At 40.9% G+C, this 25,026-nt stretch overlaps 2 protein-coding genes across 8 annotated transcripts in view; both read right to left on the bottom strand.

The window, feature by feature from the left end:
* ST3GAL5 (ST3 beta-galactoside alpha-2,3-sialyltransferase 5) overlaps window positions 1-3,786 on the bottom strand; it is a 39,827-nt gene extending 36,041 nt beyond the window's left edge. Inside the window, exon 1 of one of the 5 annotated variants that reach the window (XM_058185538.1) lies at window positions 3,636-3,786. The gene's annotated coding sequence lies outside the window, so the exon portion shown is untranslated. Of the gene's footprint in view, window positions 1-462; window positions 1,267-3,521 lie in introns of those variants that run through there. The other 4 variants (XM_058185540.1, XM_058185537.1, XM_058185539.1 and 1 more) reach the window with 4 other exon arrangements.
* A 4,394-nt stretch (window positions 3,787-8,180) lies between these two features.
* Window positions 8,181-25,026, bottom strand: part of SLC25A30 (solute carrier family 25 member 30) — a 29,208-nt gene continuing 12,362 nt past the window's right edge. For all 3 annotated transcript variants that reach the window (XM_058185441.1, XM_058185443.1, XM_058185440.1), the window contains 8 exons: window positions 24,493-24,640; window positions 22,989-23,083; window positions 19,894-19,979; window positions 15,316-15,411; window positions 13,692-13,816; window positions 12,819-12,957; window positions 12,041-12,121; window positions 8,181-10,423 (listed from right to left, as the gene is read on the bottom strand). In XM_058185441.1, coding sequence (XP_058041424.1) covers window positions 10,382-10,423; window positions 12,041-12,121; window positions 12,819-12,957; window positions 13,692-13,816; window positions 15,316-15,411; window positions 19,894-19,979; window positions 22,989-23,083; window positions 24,493-24,640 — 812 coding nt within the window. In that variant the 3' untranslated portion in view covers window positions 8,181-10,381. The remainder of the gene's footprint in view (window positions 10,424-12,040; window positions 12,122-12,818; window positions 12,958-13,691; window positions 13,817-15,315; window positions 15,412-19,893; window positions 19,980-22,988; window positions 23,084-24,492; window positions 24,641-25,026) is intronic.

Raw genomic sequence — 25,026 nt, 5'->3', positions numbered from 1 at the left:
ACAGTTGACACACAAAATGGCAGAAAAGTTTACGACCTTCCTAAGCATTTTGAAGAAACTATTGCAGAATTCAGGGTGTGGCGGAAGAGTGATTAATGCATTCATGAAACCAGATGACTGCGAAACTCTTAAGTTTCTATTCTGAATTTTTTCTTGTTGGTGTGATAAAATACCAACAATAATGCCCTCAAAACAATGCTATAGGGCTCTGCACACCAGAACAACTAGACACAAGGGCAGTTTTCCCCCCTGAATGCCACCACTCTGCTAAACAAATAATTCCCTCAACACTTCAAACTATTTACTAAGTCTGCACTACTATTAATCTTCTCATTGTTCCCACCACCCATCTCCTCCCACTTATGACCGTAAATTTGTTGCTTGTATCCTTACGATTTATATTGATACTGATTTTTTCCTGTTTGCTTATTTGTACCCTATGACTATCATTAAGTGTTGTACCTTATGATTCTTGATGAACGTATCTTTTCTTTTATGTACACTGAGAGCATCTGCACCAAGACAAATTCCTTGTGTGTCCAATCACACTTGGCCAATAAAAAAAATTCCATTCCATTCCATTCCATTCCATTCTATTCTATAAATAAAGTAAATAAACATGAAAAAAGAATATTTTTTAAAAAAACTGCTTTTAACAATGCTTATTCCCCCTCAAATAAACTAAAACCAAATTTACAACATTAGAATGAAGTTCATAAAAGGTAAGTGGGATTGTAGATTTTTGAAAAGCCAAATGCGCTTGCCATGCACGACTGCACATGTTGACTGAATCTATTACAAAATAATATAGCGGCACACAAAATAACACAGTTGACACACAAAATGGCAGAAAAGTTTATGACCTTCCTAAGCATTTTGAAGAAACTATTGCAGAATTCAGGGTGTGGCGGAAGAGTGATTAATGCATTCATGAAACCAGATGACTGCGAAACTCTTAAGTTTCTATTCTGAATTTTTTCTTGTTGGTGTGATAAAATACCAACAATAATGCCCTCAAAACAATGCTATAGGGCTCTGCACACCAGAACAACTAGACACAAGGGCAGTTTTCCCCCCTGAATGCCACCACTCTGCTAAACAAATAATTCCCTCAACACTTCAAACTATTTACTAAGACTGTCTTACTATTATTCTTCTCACCCTTCCTATTACCTATCTCCTTTTCTATGTATAACTTTGTTGCTTGCATCTTTACAATTGATATTGTTTCCACTTGTTTCCCAGTATGATGATAGCTTATTAGTAACCTTGACTATCACTAAGTGTTATATCTTTTTATTCTTGATAAATGTATTTTATCCTCCTTAAGTACACTGAGAGCATATGCACCAAGACAAATTCCTTGTGTGTCCAATCACACTTGGCCAATAAAAAAAATTCCATTCCATTCCATTCTATTCTATAAATAAAGTAAATAAACATGAAAAAAGAATATTTTTAAAAAAAACTGCTTTTAACAATGCTTATTCCCCCTCAAATAAACTAAAACCAAATTTACAACATTAGAATGAAGTTCATAAAAGGTAAGTGGGATTGTAGATTTTTGAAAAGCCAAATGCGCTTGCCATGCACGACTGCACATGTTGACTGAATCTATTACAAAATAATATAGCGGCACACAAAATAACACAGTTGACACACAAAATGGCAGAAAAGTTTATGACCTTCCTAAGCATTTTGAAGAAACTATTGCAGAATTCAGGGTGTGGCGGAAGAGTGATTAATGCATTCATGAAACCAGATGACTGCGAAACTCTTAAGTTTCTATTCTGAATTTTTTCTTGTTGGTGTGATAAAATACCAACAATAATGCCCTCAAAACAATGCTATAGGGCTCTGCACACCAGAACAACTAGACACAAGGGCAGTTTTCCCCCCTGAATGCCACCACTCTGCTAAACAAATAATTCCCTCAACACTTCAAACTATTTACTAAGACTGTCTTACTATTATTCTTCTCACCCTTCCTATTACCTATCTCCTTTTCTATGTATAACTTTGTTGCTTGCATCTTTACAATTGATATTGTTTCCACTTGTTTCCCAGTATGATGATAGCTTATTAGTAACCTTGACTATCACTAAGTGTTATATCTTTTTATTCTTGATAAATGTATTTTATCCTCCTTAAGTACACTGAGAGCATATGCACCAAAGACAAATTCCTTGTGTGTCCAATCACACTTGGCCAATAAAAAATTCTATTCTATTCTATGAAAATATATATTCCATACGTATCTGCCATCCTGGGTCAAAAGACAAGATTTCCTACAAATGGGTTTCTCAGAGACACAGAATAGAATAGAATAGAATAGAATAGAATAGAATAGAATTTTTTTTTATTGGCCACACAAGGAATTTGTTTTGGTGCTTATAATCTCAGTGTACATAAAAGAAAAAGAAAAAAGAAAAAAATACATCAAAGGTACACAGGTGCCAATTGCATCAACTAGCAACTGCTTTCTTGTTAAATTAATTATTAAGCCCAATAATTATTGTGAAAATGTAAAGGTGTGTTTGAGAACACTGCTGCATCTGCAACTTCCAAGTTGCCAAGGCCACAACAACAAACCCACAATCACCAAAACACAAAATGTTTCCATTTTTTCTCAGCTTCCTCCCCCACCCCGCCACCCCCACCCAGCCTTTTCAAGGAACTCAATTTTAAAGTTCATTTTAATTTTTCTGGATGATCAGAAAGGTTTTGGGAGACAGGTTTTTTTTAATAAAACCAAGGAGCTAGAAAATTAAAATTTATTTAATTTTTTAAATTAATGACTTAATTTTAATGTCTCTAGCTCCTTGGGAAAAAAGTTCTCCCCTACAAAACCTTCCTGATCATCCACACTTCGCAAAAAAGACACCCATCCCCGCCAGACTTAGGGCAAAACCTTTCAGGGATAAACCGCAGCCACCCATCCGCCACCCCACCTCCTTAAGGACTACAAAGCCTACACTCCCCAGCCAACCCATCCCCGGAATCCCAGCCTTCTTCCAAAGCAGTGAAAAGACGCCAATGGAGTCCCCCGCATGGGGCAGGGGCCCAAATCGACCCCCCCTCCCCATTCTACAAACCCTCCACACACACCCCAATTTTTTTTGATTTTTGATTTTTTTTATTTTTGCAAGACGCCATCCCATTTTATGTACATAAAATCCCATTTTATGTGCACCGAGAGCCTATGCACCAAGACAAATGCCTTGGGTGTCCAATCACCCTTGGCCAATAAAAAAAAATTTCCATTCCATCCTATTCTATTTTGCAACGCTTAGCCAAAGGCGCACGGCGGATCTTTTTTGGCCCCGTGCAACCTTTTTTTTTTTGCTTTTTGTTTTGCACGGTGCAAGAGTTTTGCAAGCCCCTCCCCCCTTTTTGCAAAAAGCGCCCCCTCCCCAGGATTTCCACCCCACCCGCAAGTTTGCAAAACTGGCCAGGAGCCCCGCTGCAATTGCACCCCCCCATCCCCAAAGCGGAGCCCTCCCCCCCCCCACCCCTGGTACCTCCGATCCAGAGGACGCGCAGCCTTTGCCAGCGCAGCGCAGGAGGAATCCCACGGCTCCCGCGCCAGATGCTCCACGCAGCGGACTCTCCACCCCCCGAGCGCCTCTCCCTACCGTTGCTTTAGCGACCGCCCCCTCCCACCTGCGCCTCAAGCCCGCGGAGCCTGCGAGCTCATCGGTTCGGTCTCGGATGACAGCGAGCCGGGCTTGCACCAAGCTGCCTCCAAGGACCGCTGGAGCTCTGACGGACGTGTGGCTCGGGCCAATGGTCGGCTCTCTAAGAGGGTTGGGGGGGGCGGGACCGTCTGGACCACAGACTTAGAAAAAAGGTAGAAAAAAATCCTCCGCTTCCTCTTCCTTCCAAAAAAAGAAAGAAGAGAGAGTTGCTGGTTTGTTTTAAAGCGCGGGCGGGGCTGCAATGCCCAAGGCGGGCGCTGGAGGGCGGCCGAGAGACACGGAGCCCGCCTTGCTCTTTGGCGCCCGCTCGGTTTTTTTTTTAAAAATTGCACTCGAATTAAATCTCGAACCTGGACGTTATATTATTATTATTATTATTATTATTATTATTATTATTATTATTATTATTATTATTATTATTATTATTAGTCAGTTTGTCATGTAAATGTATCTTTTCTTTTATGTACACGGAGAGCATATGCACCAAGACAAATTCCTTGTGTGTCCAATCACACTTGGCCAATAAAATTCTATTCTATTCTATTCTAAATCAGGGGTCTCCAACCTTGGCCACTTTAAGCCTGGAGGACTTCAACTCCCAGAATTCCCCAGCTGGGGAATTCTGGAAGTTGAAGTCCTCCAGGCTCAAAATGGCCAAGGTTGGAGACCCCTGATGTAAATCACACGACTGTCTGTGGGGGTTCTGCAACCATTGTTAGTGTGAAAAATGGTCACTTTTTTTCAATGCCATTATGACCTTGATCGTTCAATGTTGTAAGTCGGGGACTACCTATTTTAACCATTCAAATAAGAGTTCTTCTCTTTTAATTGTAATCTTTAGCCCCCTCTAGTGTTGCAACCTATCACTTTTTTTTTTCCCCAGAGGTCAAACCATAAAACCATTTTCCCCTCTGGGAAGCATCCGTTTTCAGTTAATTTTGAAAAAAACCCTTTTCAAATCAAATTTGAGACCCAAAATCCACTTACAAGTTTCCAGACGTAACACTCCCCATCCGCTCTCCGGCTTCCATAAGCATGGCGATTTTCCTATGTGCCTTTCGGCTGGAATTTCTGCTCAAAATGCCTTTTGAAATTCAAAACAAATAACCTGCTTTTTTTTTTGTATTTTATCTTTTATTCTTTTGAAATAAAGGGTGGAGTTATTTTTTTTCCCCCTCCAGCTTCTTCAGGGGATGAGGGGAGTTTGCCAAAAATGGGTGGATCCAGTCTAAAGGCCCTCCAGGACACAGCAAGAAAGCACCTCTGTTGGAAATGATTTTAATTTTTTAATTTTTATCTTTTTATTGTTAGAAAGGCAGCACAGCAGTGGTGGGTTTCAAAATTTTTTACTACCAGTTCTGTGGGCATGGCTTGGTGGACATGGCAGGGGAAGGATACTGTAAAATCCCCATTCCCTCCCCACTCCAGGGGAAAGTTACTGCAAAATCCCCATTTCCTCCCAATCAGCTGGGATTCGGGAGGCAGAGAATAAATAGGGGCGGGGCCAGTCAGAATTTTTACTACCAGTACTCCGAACTACTCAGTCTGGTGGCTCAGACTGCTAAGCCAGTCTATTATTAACAGCAGCTGCTTGCAATTACTGCAGGTTCAAGTCCCACCAGGCCCAAGGTTGACTCAGCCTTCCATCCTTTATAAGGTAGGTAAAATGAGGACCCAGATTGTTGGGGGCAATAAAAAGTTGACTTTGTATATAATATACAAATGGATGAAGACTATTGCTTAACACAGTGTAAGCCGCCCTGAGTCTTCGGAGAAGGGCGGGATATAAATGCAAATTTTTTAAAAAAATTCCACTACCGGTTCTCCAGAACTGGTCAGAACCTGCTGAAACCCACCTCTGCAGCACAGATGTTTCTCTCACATTTTTTATTTATTTTATTTATTTATTTTATTTATTTTATTTGATTTTTATACCGCCCTTCTCCCGAAGGACTCAGGGCGGTGTACAGGCATAATAAAACCGACAATACAATATACAAGTTTAAAATACGATTTAAAAAACTTATTTTAAATTAGCCCAATGATTAAAATTTACCATACTAAGAAAACCCCGTTTAAAATTAATAAATTTAAACATTAAAATCCCAATTTAAGCCAGCCCTGCGCGGATAAAAAGATGAGTCTTGAGTTCGCGACGAAATGTCCGAAGGTCGGGTATTTGGCGTAAACCCGGGGGATTTTAGGGGCTAGATGCCAACTTTGGAGCCCAGAAAGATAGCATGGCTGGCCGGAGAAGTCTGGGAGTTGAAATCACACCTCTTAAATTTACCAAAGTTGCCTTAAAGAGTTCTAGGTGGTACAAATGAGCTCACCCACCATTTTGCCCCATGATCACCCCAAAAACATCTCCAAACAACTGGAGAGAGGGATGAAATGCTACCGGTTCACACCTGTTCAGGCGAACCCGTAGTGATAAAAGCTACCGGTTCAGTTGAAATGGTAGTTTAAAAAACCTACCGGTTCAGTATTTCCAATGATCAGCTGTGCTGCGCAGTTTATATTCGCTAGAAAGCAGGAAATCCTGCTTTGTAGCAAAGCTAAATCACACGATACAACTGTTTCTCCCCCCCTCGCTGTTCTACTTACTTTCCGAAGCCTTTTTCCCCACGCGTGATTTTGATGCTCATTGCATATGCACACGTGCATGAATGCATTTGGCGCGCACCACGCATGCACTGGCAGCAAACTGGTGGCAATCCAGTTTGGAGGCCCCTGAAGCAAGAAATGCAAACACTGGTTTGCACACTTCACTAAAAATGACTTGTGGAGAGACCAGTTCCCATTGTTAGGGTGCAGATAACTAACAATCGGACCTGGTCTCTCCACACATCATCCTTAGTGAAGTGTGGAAACCAGTGCCTGTATTTCCTGTGTAGGATGAAGAGAGCACATTTTTCTGTCCTACCCACTTTTTACAGAGGCACCATTGAGAGTGTTTTAACAAACTGCATCCCTGTTTGGTTTGATGGCAGCAATGCCTCGGATAGAAAGTCCCTACAGAGAGTGGTGAGGACAGTGGAGATTATAGGAAGCTCGTTTCCCATTATTCAGGATACTACTTATAAGCGCTATGCGCTTAGAGCTCAAAGCATTGTTAGAGACCCCACATACCGACTTCATGGTCTGTTTCTGTTGCTTCCCTCTGGGAGGAGGTTTCAAAAGTATTTCTAGTAGGACTACCAGATTCTGTAACAGCTTTGTTCCCTTTGTTTACTGTCTGGTAAACTTGCAAGATTTGTTTTTCTCGCCATGTACATGTATACATACGGACTAGATTGTGTTGTTTCTCTGTGTGATATAATAAATGTGGGTACATGCATACTTCTATATTTATTTATTTTTTCATGTTCATCTGGTGTCTATTGGAGGTGGTGACCCTTTAAGAGCTGTATGCAATGAAAATTCATTTTAATGTATGCCGATTAATGTACACTCAAAGTGACAATAAAGTTAGTCTAAGTCTAATCTCTACACCAAATATTAAACTGCAAAACAAATTATAATTTCTCCCAAGAATTGTTAGTAATTTTTTTTGGGGTGTGGGGGGGTCTGGTTGCATATGCAAAAATATGTCCCAGCAGATGAATCTGACACACAACATTAAGTAAAACAAAATAACAAGGTTTATTCTTGCAAATAAAGATACAACCAAGTCAAAACTTCTCCCTGACAGGAAGGCATTAACAAACGTGGCAGCAATTTCACTGTTCTATATGATCTTAAAAAAAATATCTAGACGACTTTTCTTCTTACTGAAACAAAAATCTGAACATTCAAAAGGATGGACGGCATATTAATAAACAGTGCAGGATGTGCACAAATAAATACTGCCACCGCAACAGGCATTAACAGTCTGGCAAATAAACATTTAAAAGGGGCATTAACAGAATAACAATTTTGAAGAAAAAGAGTGTTGGCACTGAACCAACTGCTTTCATTTTAATGTGCCATTCTAAGAATCCGATGGAAGCAGCAAGAGAAGGAATTAACATTTTAATTCAACAAGAATGTGGTTTAAAACACGGCCCCTTACAGGCACAAATCTCTCCAAAGTAATTCAGGCAAAACATTTCTGAGTAGGCAGCTTGTGCTGTTTATGAAACCAAATGTCTTAAGATCACTTGGGTCATTCTTTGGTAATCACTACAGTTTAATCTTTTGGGCCTGTATTTCCAGAAGAGGTTTTCATAACCTACATTCCTCTGTGTTTTGGATCTTAAATCTGCTTGGTTTTTTTGATGGGTGTTGCATGAAGGACGTTGCTAAACGCACAACAGGTTGAAGCTGGAATGTTGATCCAAGGAAACTCACATAATCCCTTGGACAATTATTGAGAGGGTTTTAAGTAGGGCCAAACATTTATCCAGTGCAATAGGCTAAACCTTGGCAAATTTAAGACCTGCGGATTTCAACTCCCAGAATTCCCCAGGCAGCATAGCTGCCTGGGGAATTCTGGGAGTTGAAGTCCACAGGTCTTCAAGTTGCCAAAATTGGATACCCCTCCAGTAAACCATTCTTTGTGATCTGGGTGGAAAAGTAGAGTTGAACCTGCTACACACATAAAGGGGGAAAAGATTTTTTTTTCTTTTCAAAAATACAGATTACATTTTGGTATGGACGTACCAAGCTGCCATCAAGGAAGTTTGCTAGAGAAGGAGAGCTAAGTAACATATGTGACTTCTACCAGACATTCTACTGTATATCTATTATTAATAAAAATGTGACATTTTTCTTTGCTGGTAAAACAAAAACGAAGGACAGGTGCATCTGCAACTCCATTCAAGCTGTTTGTGCCCTTGAAGATGGAATATAAATTCGATATAGGTTTGTTAGTAATAAAGCTAGCTTTTGTTTTCTATTTTTTAAAAAAAAAAACACCTGTTCTAGTTTTGTCTCAATATATACTGCAGAACAATTTACAAAAAAAAAAAAACATTTTAACCATGTAAAATCTGAATCTTAGAATTCAAAATCCATGGACCATCGTCCTGGATTAAACCTTGACGTTCTGCAATTCAAACAAAAATATTGTACCCATTTGACACACACATTTAATAAAGTGACCAAAATCTGTCATTTTAACCTTTAAAATCCTATAATGGAAGACACTTTTGTCAATATATATATATGTGCCTTGTGCACCTTCAACATTGCATAGAAAACCAACATTCCTTAAACTGTGTGTTGCTGGAATTTACAAATTATTTCAGCCACTTCCATATAAATACTTAAAGTTTTGTCTCTACGTCTTGCAAACTATTATTACATTCATATTCTACAAAGATACTTTCAGAAACTAAAAACGTAACGTAACAAGCACATTATTAATCTTTGCTTTCAATAACCTGGTCAGCATACAGATTTCAATCAAGCTGTTTCCAAAAAGAGACCACACTGTCCTTTCTGTGTCAAATATAAATATATATACATATATTTCGTCAAGGTGGCCTGGTTTGACATCTTAAGTTGACTGTACAATTTCTTGGAGCAAAACGGAGGAACCTCAAATTATCATCTCCGACTTTCATATGATTCTATTATGAAAATCACTTTTATGCAGAACTGAAAACATACATAAAATTATTATTTGGTTGGAACAATTCCGTGTATCCATGTGGTGAAACCGAGATGGACAGAAGCTTTCCCCCAAACAGTGGTCCCACGTAGGCCCACAACCGTGGCGATTTTATTTCTAAATATTTTGGGGGAGAAAGATTTGCTTATATACAAGGCAGCAATCTTTGAGAAGTGAAGACTTTTGTGTTTTCTTCTTAACAACCACTAACAATTGTCTGTGCTTAAGGTGTTATTGGATTTTCTGGACACAATCCAGGAAAATGGAAGAAAAATTAGGTCTATTCAGGCAGGCATTCAAGATACCTTTGGCATATATGAATGGGCCTTCATAATCTCAATATCACTTGTACTGATTAATATTATTATTGTCCTAAACTTTGAGAAGGGCAGCGATTTAATACTTTCTCAGAAAGCACCATCAACTAATGTTTATGCAAAGAGTTCATCTATTGCCCACAACGGAATCTTTTTAAAATAAAAACATTTGAGATTAGGGCTACTCAAATCATCAGACAGGGCCAAAATATTTTAAGACACGGCTGAAACCTCACAGTAGTGAATTTAATTCAGCATTAATGTAATGCTAATTTTTTTTAAAAAAAGAAATGCCACTGAGGTGTTTCAAGAGAAAAAGGATGCTCAATGTTGTTTTGCAAATAAATGTTTCGCACATTATTTATGCAATGCTATTCCATAAAATAGGATGTTTTATAAAATAGTCACAATCTAGTCTTTGGTAAAAAATACAGATTCTTGAGGTTGTGAACACATGACCTGTTGGAAAAGAGCTTATTTTTAAATGAACGAAGGCTGAAAGAAACCCTGCACCTAATTATTAAATTCCTTCCTTCCCATTCAGACGGGTCAACAGTAAAACGTTTGTAACATTTATGAAAGATGAAATGCCGAACTGGTACTAAGGTCTGTTTCAGTCTCAAGTTATCCTCTGTTCTGTAATGCTTGAGAGCTTCAACTTTCTTTGAAACAATTTAATTTCACCAATTCTGCAAGCTTGGGTACCCGAAAGAGCACTTGAGGGGCTAAGACCACCAACAGAAGACAGGGCCTCTTCAGTTTTCAGGCTGTCAGAAATCCAATTTCTTCAGCTGTTCATAAGTCAAAAAGAACTGGTGCTTGTTGTTAAGGGGAAAAAAGGAAAGCGTTGAACCTTATTACTAAACGAAAAAGGGTTTGTAATTGCATTTACTTGCTTTTCCTCCAGTTTTTCCAGCACATCTGCTCATTCTTCTTGCAAGTGTCTCAGCCAGGTAGCTTTGCTGAGTATATTTAGATAGAATTTTGGTTCCTTTTTATGAAAGAAATTGCATTTTACAGTTTGCTTTCTGTTTTTAAAACAAATCTGTCTTGCAGTGTCTCAAACAGGTAGCTTTGTTGAGCTTCCTTTTTATACAAGTAATTGCAATATACATCTTTTTTAAAAATCCCATTCATACTTTTATGCCTGGAAATTAAGAGAATACTAAAATATTTGCTTGCTATGATACACACGCACACACAAATTTTGAATTTGGATCTTCTGTCCGCATTTTAAAAGCCTCTAATTTATTCCCTATTGGTGGTAACATTTTGAACTGTATCATTACTGTCTTGCTATTATATCTATTCAGTAAGCTTTAGCGCCTGCTATTATTTCATGTAATATTTTAATATGGTTTTAAAGGTGTTTTTATTTGGTTTAACTCTTGTGACATCAACTAAGGTGATCAAGAGTAGAATAGAGAGAGAGAAAGAAAACAAAATGAAGAACTCAACTACATCCATAGAGATTCTTAAGTTCTTGTCACAAGATGGAAAATGTGTGCGGGTCACAAGATCTCAAAATGTATAATTTGCAATGTCAGTCATTCATTCCAATTAATTCAGAATAAGGAAATCAGAGGAATAATCTTAAAAGTATAAAATATAAGTATGTCTTAAAAAGTATAAGATACGTCACACTTCTTACAAGGAATATTTTCTCACAGGACAAATAGCAAGTGCAACATAGTATTTTCAATGTTTCCACCAAATTATAAAAATGGTACAATTTAGCAAGGGGAAAAAAATAACTTTGTAAATTAAAATTTGTATACACTTGCTATTATGGTCCCTCTGCTACCAGGGAAGAAAAGGAATGAATTTGGAGTAAATGAAAGTGCAGAAAGCAATTGCTCCCATAGGATTATGCGTCAGTGCAAAAATTGTATTGTGGACTAAAGGAAAGTGGTTATTTCGCATTGTGATAACTGGCAAAAAGGTTTTAAGATGGAGAAAGCAAAGTAAATATTATGTTTGCTTGGCATAAATGGATATTCACTTTGTTTTAGAGAATTTCGTATTTTATGTAAACATCTGAAAATATAGAGCCAGTTAAGCCACCAGGCCAGAAAGAAGGTGGTGAGTTCTAGTCCCGCCTTAGGCATGAAAGGCAGTTGGGTGACTTTGGGCCAATCACCAGGAGATGGTGAGTTCTAGTCCCGCCTTAGCCATGAAAGGCAGTTGGGTGACTTTGGGTCAATCACCAGGAGATGGGGAGTTCTAGTCCCGCCATAGACATGAAAGCTGGGTGACTGTGGACCTGTCACTTTCTCTCAGCCCAACCCACCTCACAAGGTTGCTGTTGTAGGAAAAAGAGAAAGAGGAAGGTGTGCTGGATATATTCACTGCCTTGAGTTAGTTGTACAAATAATCAAGGCTGGATATAAATAAAAATAAATCAAATAAAGTGTATGGAAAAAGGATACAATTATATTCCAAGGCCCAAGCCTTAACCAGTTCGGCCAGAATCCTTTGTACAATGCAAAAAAACCTTCGTTCTTCCAGGTCTATGAAAAATAAGGAGAAATAATCTCTGAATATTCCATAATCCACCTTCGATAGAGGAGGTGCTGCCTCTTCCCCAATCTGCAAACAGAAGCCTATCCCATCCCATCCCATCCTGTAACACAGATGAAGGATGAACGAAGACCGGATGGTGGACCTTGTCACTAATGGTCAATAGCCTCCTTTCAAAGCCATCTGGTCTACAAGCCATCTCCATCAGAAGGTGTTCTTAAGAACCTCCTGCTGAAAGGTCCCCCAAGAATTAATTCCTAGGAACAAACTAGCCTGAAATCTAGAATGATCTGCAGTTTTAGGCTCTTTATGCACAAGAAAAGGAACTTCTTCCCCATGGAGTTTAACCCTTAGGAGTTGAAACCAACGTCTGAAGAGATTTCTTCCCATCAAGAATTCTGGAATTGGATTCAAAATAAAAGCAGGGACTCTTCCCCTTCCCTTAAATGCACCAAGAATGGAGGCAAAGAGAGTCAGTTTATAACAACTAACCAACAGATGTTTTGGACCACATCTTTCCAGCATCCCTTGCCTTGTTGGAATTCGTAAATTGGTTGAACCAAACCATGATTTCAGTCACAGTCCAACATAGCCTCCCTTATTCCGCAATACCAGACATTGCAAATTGTGTTGAGGGAAATGTCTTTTATCCAACGTCCTTCTTGACCCTGAAGGAAGTCTACTGACCTGAAGCAAGCAGTCTACAGTCCCCTTGTAACCATGTTGGGGCCCCGTTCGTAAGGTTCTTTGGTTCATCATCCGCGTCCTCACAACATCGATGGGGTTGGATGCCAAAGCTCCCGCCAAGCCGCATGTAAAACTTGCTCTGAGAGAGAGAGGAAATTCAGAGTATTCTCCAAACCAGGGGTCTCCAACCTTGGCAACTTTGGGGATTCTGGGAGTTGAAGTCCAACAGGCTTAAAGTTGCCAAGGTTGGAGACCCCTGCTCCAAACCACCTTAAATTCAGAATGTGATTATATAAATCACATTCTTGGTGAACAAAAAAACTCAAAGGCAGGTGTGATGGTTTGGTTGCTTCCAAAGGATGTCATAGGACAGCATTTTCCAAACTTGATGACTTTGATGAGGAAGAGGAGGAGGAGAAGGAAGAAGAGAGGAGGAGGAGGGGAGGGGAGGGGAGAGGGAAAAGGAAGGGAAGGGAAAGAGGAAGTGGGATGGGTAGGGGGAGAAGGAGAAGAAGGGGAGAAGATGGAGAAGGGAGGAGGGGAAGGGGAAGGGGAAGGGAGGAAAGAAGAGAGAAAGAAGGAAGGAGAAGGAGGAGGAGGAGGATAAGAATGAGAAGAAGAAGAAGAATATGAAGGAGGAGGAGGAGGAGGAGGAGGAGGAGGAGGAGGAGGAGGAGGAGGAGGAGGAGAAGAAGAAGAAGAAGAAGAAGAAGAAGAAGAAGACGACCACCATCATCCCAATATGGTCGGATGAGGACTTCTGGGAGTTGAACTCTACACATCAAATGTCTCAACATCTCCTTCCTGGGGAAAGTCCCACAGATCGGTTAAATCTGGAGCATTAGAAGTTATGCTCTTTCTTTCCAGACTTACAGAAAGTGAGTGTAGACTGTGTCCCCCATCAACCCGCTGAGAATTATGTGCTTCTTGGTGAGATCATAGATGGGCAGCTCCACACCAACCACCACCGCGGCTCTCTGAGCGGTAAGAGAGACGCCCTGCAAAAAAAGGAAAACGAGAACCGTCTGGCAAAACAAAGCAACGTCTCCTTTAGGAAATACTTTACAGTTTTGTGATATTCTTCACTGAGCTGTTCTACTCCGGGATAATCCTTACAGGAGCTCTGAAAAACGGGATGGAAGCTTTTATAAGTCACTCTTGAAAGAATCTGAATTGTTTTTATTCGCCCAGCCCCCAAAGCAAAACCTGTCAATTGTGGTGAAGACAAATACCTGGAAATTCCCCATCCATCAGTCTTCCTGTTAATAATTCTTAGAGGAAAAAGTGCAAATGTTTCTCCTAAATATTTCAGAAATGCAGAGACGGATGCTAATGAGGAGCCAAGAATTTCTCTGCCCCATCTTACAGATTTGGGGGCGTTCTCTACAATTGACAGGTCCTGCTTTGGGCTTTCTGTTGGGAGAACAAAAATAATTCAGAATTCTTTGACGATGGGTAGTTCAGTTTTGCTAACTCCCAGGCCACGTGGTGGATAGTAGATGGTGTGGTGCAGCGGTTAGAATGCATCATTGCAAGCTAATTCTGCCAACTGCCAGTAGTTCGATCCTGACAGGTTCAAGGTAGCCTTCCGTCCTTCCGAGGTCAGTAAAATGAGGATCCAGATTGTTGGGAGCAATAGACTCTATAAACCATTTAGAGAGGGCTGTAAATCCCTGTGAAGCGATATAAGTCTAAGTGCTACTGCTATTCTCTCCCTCTCCCTCCTTCCCTTCCTCTTTCCTTCCTTCATGCCCTTTTCTTTCTACCTTTCTTTTCTTTCCTTCCCTCTACTCTCTCCTTGCTTCCCTTCTTTTTCTCCTTTTCTCTCTCCTGCTCCTTCCTTCTCTCATTTCCCTTCTCTTTTCTCTCCCTCTTTCCTCTCCTTCCTTCCTTCTTCCCTCCCTTTTCTTTCTCTTTCTTTCTTTCTTTCTTTCTCTCTCTCTCTCTTCCTTCCTTCTCCTTCCTTTCCTTCTTCCTTCCTTCCTTTTTTCTCTTTCTTTCTGTCTTTCTTTTGTAAGAGCTGTGGTGATGCAGTGGCTGGAATGCAGTATTACAGGCTAACTCTGCCCACTGCCAGCAGTTGGATCCTGACCGGCTCAGGGTTGTCTCAGCCTTCCATCCTTCTGAGTTGGGTAAAATGAGGACCCAGATTGTTGGGGGCAAGAGGCTGACTCTGTAAACCGCTTAGAGAGGGCCGGAAAGCATCGTGAAGTGGTATATAAGTCTAAGTGCTATTGCTAGGTGCTATTTCGCAGCATTAGAAACTTTCAGTAGGAAATATTCCCAGAAATCCACAAATCAAGAAATGTTTTTCTACATATCTATAAATGCAATAGATATAATATTATCATTTTCAACTTTAAATCCCAAAACACAGTTTTGTCCAATCGGGGGAAAAAAACCCCAATCCAGAAGGAGTTCCTTTGCCTGCCCTGTGAACTTTCTCCTCTGCAACAGAAGAACTTGGCATGTTTCTGAAATGTATTGAATAACTTGCCTTCCACAAGCCTCGGGTGCCTTCGTTCTGATAAATATTCATGAAATTCCCAAACATGCCACCTTCGATGAGACTTCCTTGGGCTTGCATCCTGATCTAGGATTAGTCGGGAATGGAAAAGAAGGGGAAAAAAAACACAAAAAAGAAAAGGTGTCATATAGAGCACTGCACACCAGAACAACTAGACACAAGAACGGGTTTTTTCCGAAGGCCATCACTCTGCTAAACAAATAATTCCCTCAACACTGTCAAACTATTTACTAAATCTGCACTACTGTTAATCTTCTCATCCTTCCCATCACCCATCTCCTTCCACTTATGACTGCATGACTGTATTGTTGCTTGTATCCTTACGATTTATATTGATATTGATTGTTTCCTGATTGCTTATTTGTAACCTATGACTATCATTAAGTGTTGTAACTGTTGTACCTTGATGAAGGTATCTTTTCTTTTATGTACACTGAGAGCATATGCACCAAGACAAATTCCTTGTGTGTCCAATCACACTTGGCCAATAAAAAATGCTATTCTATTCTATTCTATTCTATTTTAATCATCCTGCAGCCTTCCAATGATGAAACGAGAAGGCATCTGTGGGGCCGTCGATCAAAACAGCTCGCCAGCATCCATCTGGCTCACCTGTAACTCTAAACCAGAGGTGGGCAGCTTAATTTCAAAGGGAGTCCTTGAGAGGTCATTTTAGGTCTCTTGCCCTTTTGGGTGGGAAGGGAAGAGGGAGAATACATGCAGGAAGAGAAATAGGAAAAGAATATGATATTGGCAGTGGTTTGTTCTCCAAGCTCGTTTCAAAACCCGAGCTACAAGTATTTTCTATTATTTCAAGAACGTCAGATCTCTGCCCACTTTTGGCTATGGCTTAACTGACTCCTTGTACCAGTCCTATTTAAAATGTGAACATGCGAGATTGCAGTTCTTGGCAGGAGAAAAGTTGCCTCTTCTATATCATGTGTTTCACACCCAGTTTTTTGGAGGAACAACCGTTTTCATTGGCTTGGAAAAAGAAAACACAATACATGAATATGGTGGTAAGTTTAATTGTTAAGGCACAAAGAATTTTATACCCAGACGACACACTGTTTAATGAAAGATGGAATGTTTGTATTAAAAGACAATTAAAAAAAAAATTAAAAAAGAAAGAAAAGGAAAACACAGTACAAAGAGACTGCTGGGTATCGAAAGGATTCCAAAGGAAATGTTGAACAAAATATGAAAGGGAAAATTCATCTTCAAAATGTAAAACGTTTAAAAATGGACATAAAGGGGAAGACAGTTTGGTCTAGTGTAGGGGTCTGCAAACTTGGCTCTTTTAAGACTTGTGGACTTCAACTCCCAGAGTTCCTCAGACAGCTTTGCTATCTGAGGAACTCTGGGAGTTGAAGTCCACAAGTCTTAAAAGAGCCAAGTTTGCAGACCCCTGCTCTAGTGATTAAAACACGAGGGGAGAAACAAGGAGATGGTGAGTTCTAGTCCCGCATTGGACATGGAAGCCAACTGGGTGAATTGGGTTCATTCACAGGGAGATGGTGAGTTCTGCTCCTGCGTTAGCCACAAAAGCCATCTGGGTGACTTTAGGCTAGGTTCACTCTCTCAACCCAATTCACCTCACAGGGGTTGTTGTTGTAAGAAAAATAGGAGGAGGAAGGAGTATTAAATACTGTACATTTGCTGCCTTGAGTTGTTAATAAAAAACAATAAAGAAAGGGAGGGAGGGAGGAGGAAAGGAAAGGAAAGGAAAGTAAAGGAAGAAAGGAAAGAAAGAAAGAAAGAAAGAAAGAAAGAAAGAAAGAAAGAAAGAAAGAAAGAAAGAAAGAAAGAAAGAACATTCTACATTAAGGGGAAAAATATTTCTTCCAGGATATATATGGAGGACTATATAGGATATATATACCGGTAGGATATACATATACATATACATATACATATACATATACATATACATATACATATACATATACATATACATATACATATATATATATATATATATATATATATATATATATATATATAGGAAGATATAGGACATATCTTCTCTCTTTCCTCCCCCTTAAGCAGTAGATGGCTAGCAAAAGGGCAGATTGCTCTTAAGATCTTGCCAAAGGAAGCGTGGAATTAGGCTGAGAGCTAGTCCCCAATTCCTCTGGAATAACTAATTCCAAATTCCGCCAGCCTGCCTGCCTGCTGGGGGCCCTTTAAGAAATGCCTTGACCTCACAGCAGGAGAGCTCATTTAATGGAAAGCCAGAGGAATGCGACCGTAGCCTAGGTCTTAAATTAGATGCTACTCACACGCTCAACTATTTTCTTCTCATGACTTGCTACATTACAGATAAAGACTGGTGGGTTTTTTTCCCTTATGGTGACCCCAACAGAGTGTTCCCTGGGGGATATATGAACAATGCGAGAAAAGGGAAGAGCTGGGCCTGCCAGGAATGGCCTTTGCTATCTTAATCGTGTAAAAAAACGAGAGATTGAAGTTAGCACCGGCAGTCCTCGGCTTACGACCACAACTGAGCCCAAAATTTACGCTCCTAAGCGAGAAGCACGTGTTAAGTGAGCTTTGTCCCGTTGTACGACCTTTCTTGCCACCGTTAAGCGAATCGCTGTACTCGTTAAGTGAGTAACAGGGTTGCTAAGTGAATCGGGCTTCCCCATTGACTTTGTTCGTCAGAAGGTCGCGAAAGGGGGTCACGTGACCCCGGGACCGCCATAAATACGAGTCAGTTGCCGAACGTCCGAATTTTGATCACGTGAACACAGGGATGCTGCAATGGTTGTAAGTGTGAAAAATGGACGTTAGTTTTTTTCAGTGCTGTTGTAACACTGAACGGTCACTAAACAAACTGTTGTAAATCAAGGATCGCCTGTATATAGAAAGTCCCACGCTTAAAAGGACCAAGGATGGTTTTATGGGGAGACAGAGAAAACTACAACCAGGTGGAATAATTAATATTGGGTGGGATGAGATACAGGCAGTCCTTGGCATACAACCGTTCATTTAGTGACCGTTTGAAGCTGCAACGGCCCTGAAAAAGAGGGACTTTTGACCGTTTTTCACGCTTACGATCCCATGATCATGTGATCAAAATTCAAACAGGTGACAACTGGCATGTACTTACGACGGTTGTATTGTCCTGAGGTCTTGTGATCCCTTTTTGTGACATCCTGACAAACAAAGTCAGTGGGAGGGAGCCAGATTCACTTAGTGACTGTGTGACTAACTTAACGACTGCGGCAAGAAAGTCCGTAAATTTCAAATAACGGACCAGATTCCACTTTTAATAGGAAGTGATGTTTCCTCCTGACTTGGAGCAGAGATGAAATCTGGCCGCATCCATCAGCCAAATGATGGTACGGGTCTCCAGGCCCCCTCCTCTTACTCCTTGGGCAAAGATCGGAGACATTTTTGGAAGCTCTCAACTCTCATTCCAGAAAGGTGACTCAGAAAGTCAGAAGGGCTAATAATATCGAATTCCAGATGGTGATATTTAAGAACTAGCTTAGCTGCATGTCCCTTGTAGGGTCCTGAGAAGACATCTAACAAGGACTTAAAGTTAATTAGTTTCCGCTTTAAATTGGGCTTTAAAGACAGGCTGAAAATTTCTGTATTACGAAAACCGTAACAATCTTATTTACATCTATTTTACTATAACAACTAAGAAGGACGGACGGATTTATTCTTCTTCTGGGTAACGTTATTTTAAAAAGGGAACCTCGAAAGTACAGACAGTCCTTGACTTATGACTGCAATTTGTGTAGCACGAAACATTTATTAAGTGAGTTTTACCCCATTGTACAACTTTTCTTGGCGCAGCTGTTAAGTGAATCACTGCAGTTATTAAGTTAGTAATGACGGTTGTTAAATGAACCCGATTTCTCCATTGATTTTGGTTGTCAGAAGGTTGCAAAGGGGAATCACACGATCCTGGGACAATGCAACCGTCGTAAGTATGAGTCAGTGGCCAACTGTCTTGAATTTTGATCACATGAATGCCGGGATGCTGCAAATGGTCGTATGTGTGAAAAATGTTCATGTGTTAGTTTTTCAGTGCCATTGTAACTTTGAACGGTCACTAAATAAAGCGTGGTTAAATCAAGGACTGCCTGTAATCATCTTCTTTTAATGACCCCCCATAACTCCTTGTGGGGGTGGAGTCTGGGCAACTGAATGGAGCTAGCAGAGTGTTTTACTGGCCGGATGCCCTTCCTGACACCAATGCAGAGTTTTGTTCAGCAGATAGATTCTCATCGCGCCCAGAGAGAGAAAAATCTGCCTCCACCTGGGATCGAACTCACAGCCTCCTGACTGTGAGGCGAGAGCTCTGCTTCTAGGCCATCGCACCACTCAAGGACTGCCTGTAATCCGATCTCCAAAATAGGCAGAATCCCCAACCCTCTTTGGTTTATTCCATCCAAAACAGTTTCGGTTTTGTGTTTTACACATACGAGTTTTTTGGGTCCCTTGGAAAAATCACAGTCGACTAGGAGCATCCTGTTTTATCTGAAAGATCTTTGGCCCTTTGATGCAAAATGAAATAGAAGCCTAAAAACTTACCTTCAGCACATCAGTGGGGTTAGCAATGGAAGAGGAAACAACTCCGGACAGAATTCCACACAACACGTTGACAGCCAGCGTTTCGTCTGTTTCAGGGGGGAAAAAAATCATTACACTCAGTGTTTATATTTGGGTGATTAGACCCTGAAGTTTTCTTGGCATCCTTTTATTTTTTTAAGTGTCTTAATACAGCTGGAAGTATCTCCAACACTGGGAGTTTTTAAGGAGAGATTGGACAACCATTTATCCGAGATCAAGGAGAGAAGCTGTTCTGACCTAGGCTTCCTTAGAGAGCATGAAACAAAGTCTTAGTCCCACAAAACCTCGTTTATTTATACGACTGTAAATGACTTTCATTTCCAGTCCGCAAGGCTTGATAAACAGTCTTTCAGAGGGAGGTTATCAACACCCCACCTATCTCACGTGGAATGCTGCCAGAGCGCTAATTGCCAGACGCAGAGCAAGGCCAAACTTGGCCCAGAGTCACTTGCAAATCTTGAATCGGCCAAATGAACTAATTGTTTCCTGCAAAAGCTCACGTCCCATTCACTCTTCTTTTATGTGTCTTATGGGAGGGGCCAATCATCTCCAAGCCTTACTCCCAAGTCTATTTATTTATTTATTTATTTATTTATTTATTTATTTTGTCACAACAATATATGTAACTATCATACAGAAAGGTTATATAGTATATAAAGGTATAGGCATATAGATATATATAGATATATATAGATATATATAGATATATAGATATATATATATATATATATATATATATATATAGGACTTTGGTTGTTCGGGTTTTCTCCCGTGTAAAATTGGAAGTGTCTTGGCGACGTTTCGACGAAGTCTCATTCGTCATCTTCAGGCTTCAGCTTCGTGCTTCTGGGAGCAATGTGTGATCGCAGCTGTTTCTTCCTTTTAACTGCTAGTGGGGGTTTGAACTGATTGGGTGGGAGCTTGGCTGTGCTCTGATTGGATGGGGTTTTCTGTGCTCTGATTGGCTGGGGTGTGTCCTGTGTTGGTGGGGGCTTGGTTGTGCTCAGTCTAGTCTGTGCTGCAGGGGATTTGAGCTGGTGAGCTGCATAGCTGTTGTTTGGCTTTGTGGTCGCTACATCTTCATAGTGGGTGTCAGTCTGCTGCATGAATGGATTGGAGGGTTTGAAATGGCTAATGTTGCAGCTGCGGTCTGGCTTCTGGTCCTTGGTCGTGCTTCATGATCAGTGTGGGTTTGGGTCTGCTTTCTGGGTGGATGTGGTGGTGACATCCTGTGTGGACCTTGTGAGTGTGGGTCTGGTGTCATTCCTCGTGTTAGGGACTCGTTTGTCAATAAGGGCGGGTTTCCAAATGGCTGGTAGGCGGGAGGTGTCATCTCGTTTGTTCATGCTGTGTGGGCGTTTTTCTATCTCAATGGCTTCTCTGATTATTCTGTTGTTAAAGTGTTCAGTTTTGGCGATAGTTCTGGTCTTTTTAAAGTCAATATCATGTCCTGTGACTTTAAAGTGTTGGACCAGGGAAGAAGTTCGTTCCTCTTTTTTGAATGAGTTCTTGTGTTCTTCAATGCATGCACTTATTCTTCTGTTGGTTTGTCCAATGTATGTGGTGGGGCAGGCGGTGCATGGGATTTCATATACTCCTTGATTTTCTAACTCAATTTTGTCTTTGGGGTTTCTTAGGATGGTGGATATTTTTCTGTTTGTGCAGAATGCTGTCTTGATGTTGTGTTTGTGGAGGATCTTGCTGATTCTGTCTGTGGTGCCTTTTATATATGGGAGGAGGGCTGTGCCGTTTTCTTGTTCTCTGTCTTGGATTTTAGTGGGGGGTTCTTTTTGGATTAGCTTGGTAATCTTATTTCTTTGGAATCCATTGGATGTTAGTACGTTTGTGAGAGTGTCTTCTGGCAGCTCTGTGCAATGGCACACTGGGAACAGGCTCACGCTGTTCTTCTGCCTCGTTGATGTCAGACTCCGGAGGCTGCACATAACTATCAGATGGCCTTGTCCATCCTTCTGCCTCCGATGCAGAGCCCTCGTCCAAGCTTTCCCCAGACTCCAGGACTGGGCCATGTTCCTCCCCAACCTCCTCACTGTCCGACTCTGCTGCCGGCTCCGCCAGCGGGCCACAACAGAAGAAACCTAGAACACTAAGAAGGAATTTCCTGACAGTGAGAACAATTAATCACTGGAACGGCTTGCCTCCAGAAGTTGTGGGTGCTCCATCGCTGGAGGCTTTTAAGAAGAGATTGGATACCCATTTGTCTGGAATGGGGTAGGGTCTCCTGGGGAGTGGAACAGCAGGTTTCCTGAGCAGGGAGTTGGACTAGAAGACCTCCAATGTCCCTTCCAACTCTGTTGACCCCCTAGGGTGCTTTTTCAGAAGGCAACTTGTTTTTTTCTTTGAAGACGTTTTGCTTTTCATCTAAGAAGCTTCTTCGGCTCTGACAGGATCCTGGGGAAGGGAAGGATTATCCTGTCCACCATCCAGTCAGAGCCGAAGAAGCTTCTTGGATGAGAAGCAAAACGTCTTCAAAGAAAAAACAAGAAAGTCCAGTTGCTTCTTGAAAAAGCACCTTTGGGACAACCACGACCTGGATGATGGAGAATCTCTACAGACTTTTAGCTATACAATTTGGGACAAACACCCTTGGGAATGGGGTGGGAGTAGGAATGGATTTCCAGGGAGAAAAATTGCAGACTACAGGAACTATTTGCACCACTCATGAGACCCCGAGGACACAGATAAACCTCCAAGTGGCCTCAAGGACTCTTTCAAAGGATGCAACTGACCAGCTGTCTGCAAGGAGTATAAATCCATCCATTCCCCACCATCCAGTCAGAGCTGAAGAAGCTTCTTGGATGAGAAGCGAAACGTCTTCAAAGAAAAACCAGAAAGTCCAGTTGCCTCCTGAAAAAAGCACCTTTGGGACAACCATGGCCTGGATGATTGAGAATCTCTACAGACTTCCAACTCTGTTATTCTCTTAACTGACCCTTGCATTAAAAACTCTTCTAGCGTCTTACGTTCTCTGCTCTGACCTCTCTTTATCTTTGATCTAAGGTATTTTTTTTTCCTGCGGGGGAAAAAAATCTGCTTACCTTCTGGTCGTTCAATAAATATTCTTTTCAAGCTCTGATAAGTGCCTATTTTTATGGTCCCGTAAGAGGCCTGGCGTAACATAGCCGGGGCAATTCTGCAAGAGGAGAACACGGGCATAATAAAATCAGAGGCCATGCTGTCCTGCAGTCTTCTAAACCAGGGGTCTCCAACCTTGGCAACTTTAAGCCTGGAGGACTTCAACTCCCAGAATTCCCCAGACAGCTTTGCTGGGTTGAAGTCCTCCAGGCTTAAAGTTGCCAAGGTTGGAGACCCCTGTTCTAAATGCTCAAGGTGAGGAAGTTATGACCACCTTGGTGGCAGTAGAAGAGCTCAAGGGGCTCCAAGGATGGTTGACCATCAGCACAAATTAAAAGAGATTTATATTTGCTTATTTGGTACTTTTGAATCTCTCTTGTTTGGACTACATCCTGCTGTTTTCTTGGCAAGGTTTTTATAAAATGATGTGTCCTTCCATTCTTCTTCTTCTTTTTAAGACTGAGAGATAGCAACTGGCCCCAAATCATCCAGTTGGGTTTCATGCCTAGGTTGGACTAGAACTCACAGTCTCTGGTTTCTAGTACCGGACCTTAAGCCCTACACCAAATTGCCTCTCTTATAGCTGTTATTACTGGTTGAATCAGCCATTGTTGGAAACAGTTCTCAGCTAGGAATATGGACTTCTACAAACTCAAGTTTAACTCCCAAGGGAATTTACGAAGAATCTAAAAATGCAGAAATCACCAACTAATTGTGTGCAAAGCAGGAGAGGCAAAAAAACCTTTTTCCAAAATGTTTCCCACCCCCAGAATTTCAGAGTTAAATGTTCCGGGGGGGAAAAAAATAGAGAATTTTAGGGTTCTAGGATTGTTCAGCACCTTCATAATCAGTCTTCTTGGGAATGTATGCATGTGGGTGTGGGTGTTTGTGTAAATGCATACTACAGGGGAAAAAGGTTTAGCACACCCCAAAATTTAAAAGCAATGTTTGCACTTAAAAAGCTGTACAATTTAGCATATAGGTCATCAGCTCTCTCAAAGACAAAGCATGTAAATGTCTTTTTCCTTCATGAGAAATAGCATCTTAATTATCAATTAATCCACTAGAAAAATAAGATAGGATGTGACTCAGAATTAGGTCCAAAAATTAGGTCTAAGATAACCTAAATCCCCAGTTTAAGAGGCCAGTTTGGGCTACTGGCTAAGGCATCAGGCTAGAAACCAGGAGACCGTGAGTTCTAGTTCACAAAGCTAGTTGGGTGACCTTGGGCCAGTCATTTTCTCTCAGCCCTAAGAAGGAAGCAATGGCAAACCACTTCTGGAAAACCTGGCCAAGAAAACTGCAAGGATTTGTCCAGGCAGTCTCTGAGTACTGGTTACGATTAAACAGACAAAAAATAAAAATATAGCATGCTGCACACACGTTTGTCACTCAACTATTTAACTGCGCAGAGACACATTTGCACATTTCAGTAATACACAAAACAGACAAGGTGAGAAATCTTACCCAGAATATAAAGCCTTCAAGCCTTCTTCCCTGAATATTTTCACTAGCGCATGAAGCATTCCACGGTATCGGATGTCTTTATGCTTGGCATCATTTTTCTGGCCTTGGACCTGCAGCCGCGTTTTCGTCAGATCGATTGGGAAAGTACCTTCGTGCCCAAGAGAAAACTGGTTAGTTCACGAATTATAAATTTACAGAAATGCACACCATACATTCCAGAATGAAGCAAACTTAGTTTCCGACATAAATTGGACAGAACATACATGTGTGTTTGTCTGTTTGTGTGTGTTGCATACATGTGTGCCTGTTTAAATATATCCAGGATTACAGAATTACAGAGTTGGAAGGGAGCTCAGAGGTCTTCTAGTCCAACCCCCTACTCAAGCAGGAAGCCCTATACCATCCCAGTCTCTTCTTAAACCTACAATGTCTGGTGGCAAGCCATTAAAAAAATGGCTGACTTCATTAAAAATAAAAATGTACTTTTATCAAACCCTTCAAATCATCTATAACACCCTTCAAATTATCTATAAT

The sequence above is a fragment of the Ahaetulla prasina genome, chromosome 5 (genome assembly GCF_028640845.1).
Source record: "Ahaetulla prasina isolate Xishuangbanna chromosome 5, ASM2864084v1, whole genome shotgun sequence".
In the NCBI taxonomy this organism is placed as follows: Eukaryota; Metazoa; Chordata; class Lepidosauria; order Squamata; family Colubridae; genus Ahaetulla; species Ahaetulla prasina.
The sequence above is the reverse complement of the archived record's forward strand: the minus strand, read 5'-3'. Positions and strand labels throughout refer to the sequence as shown.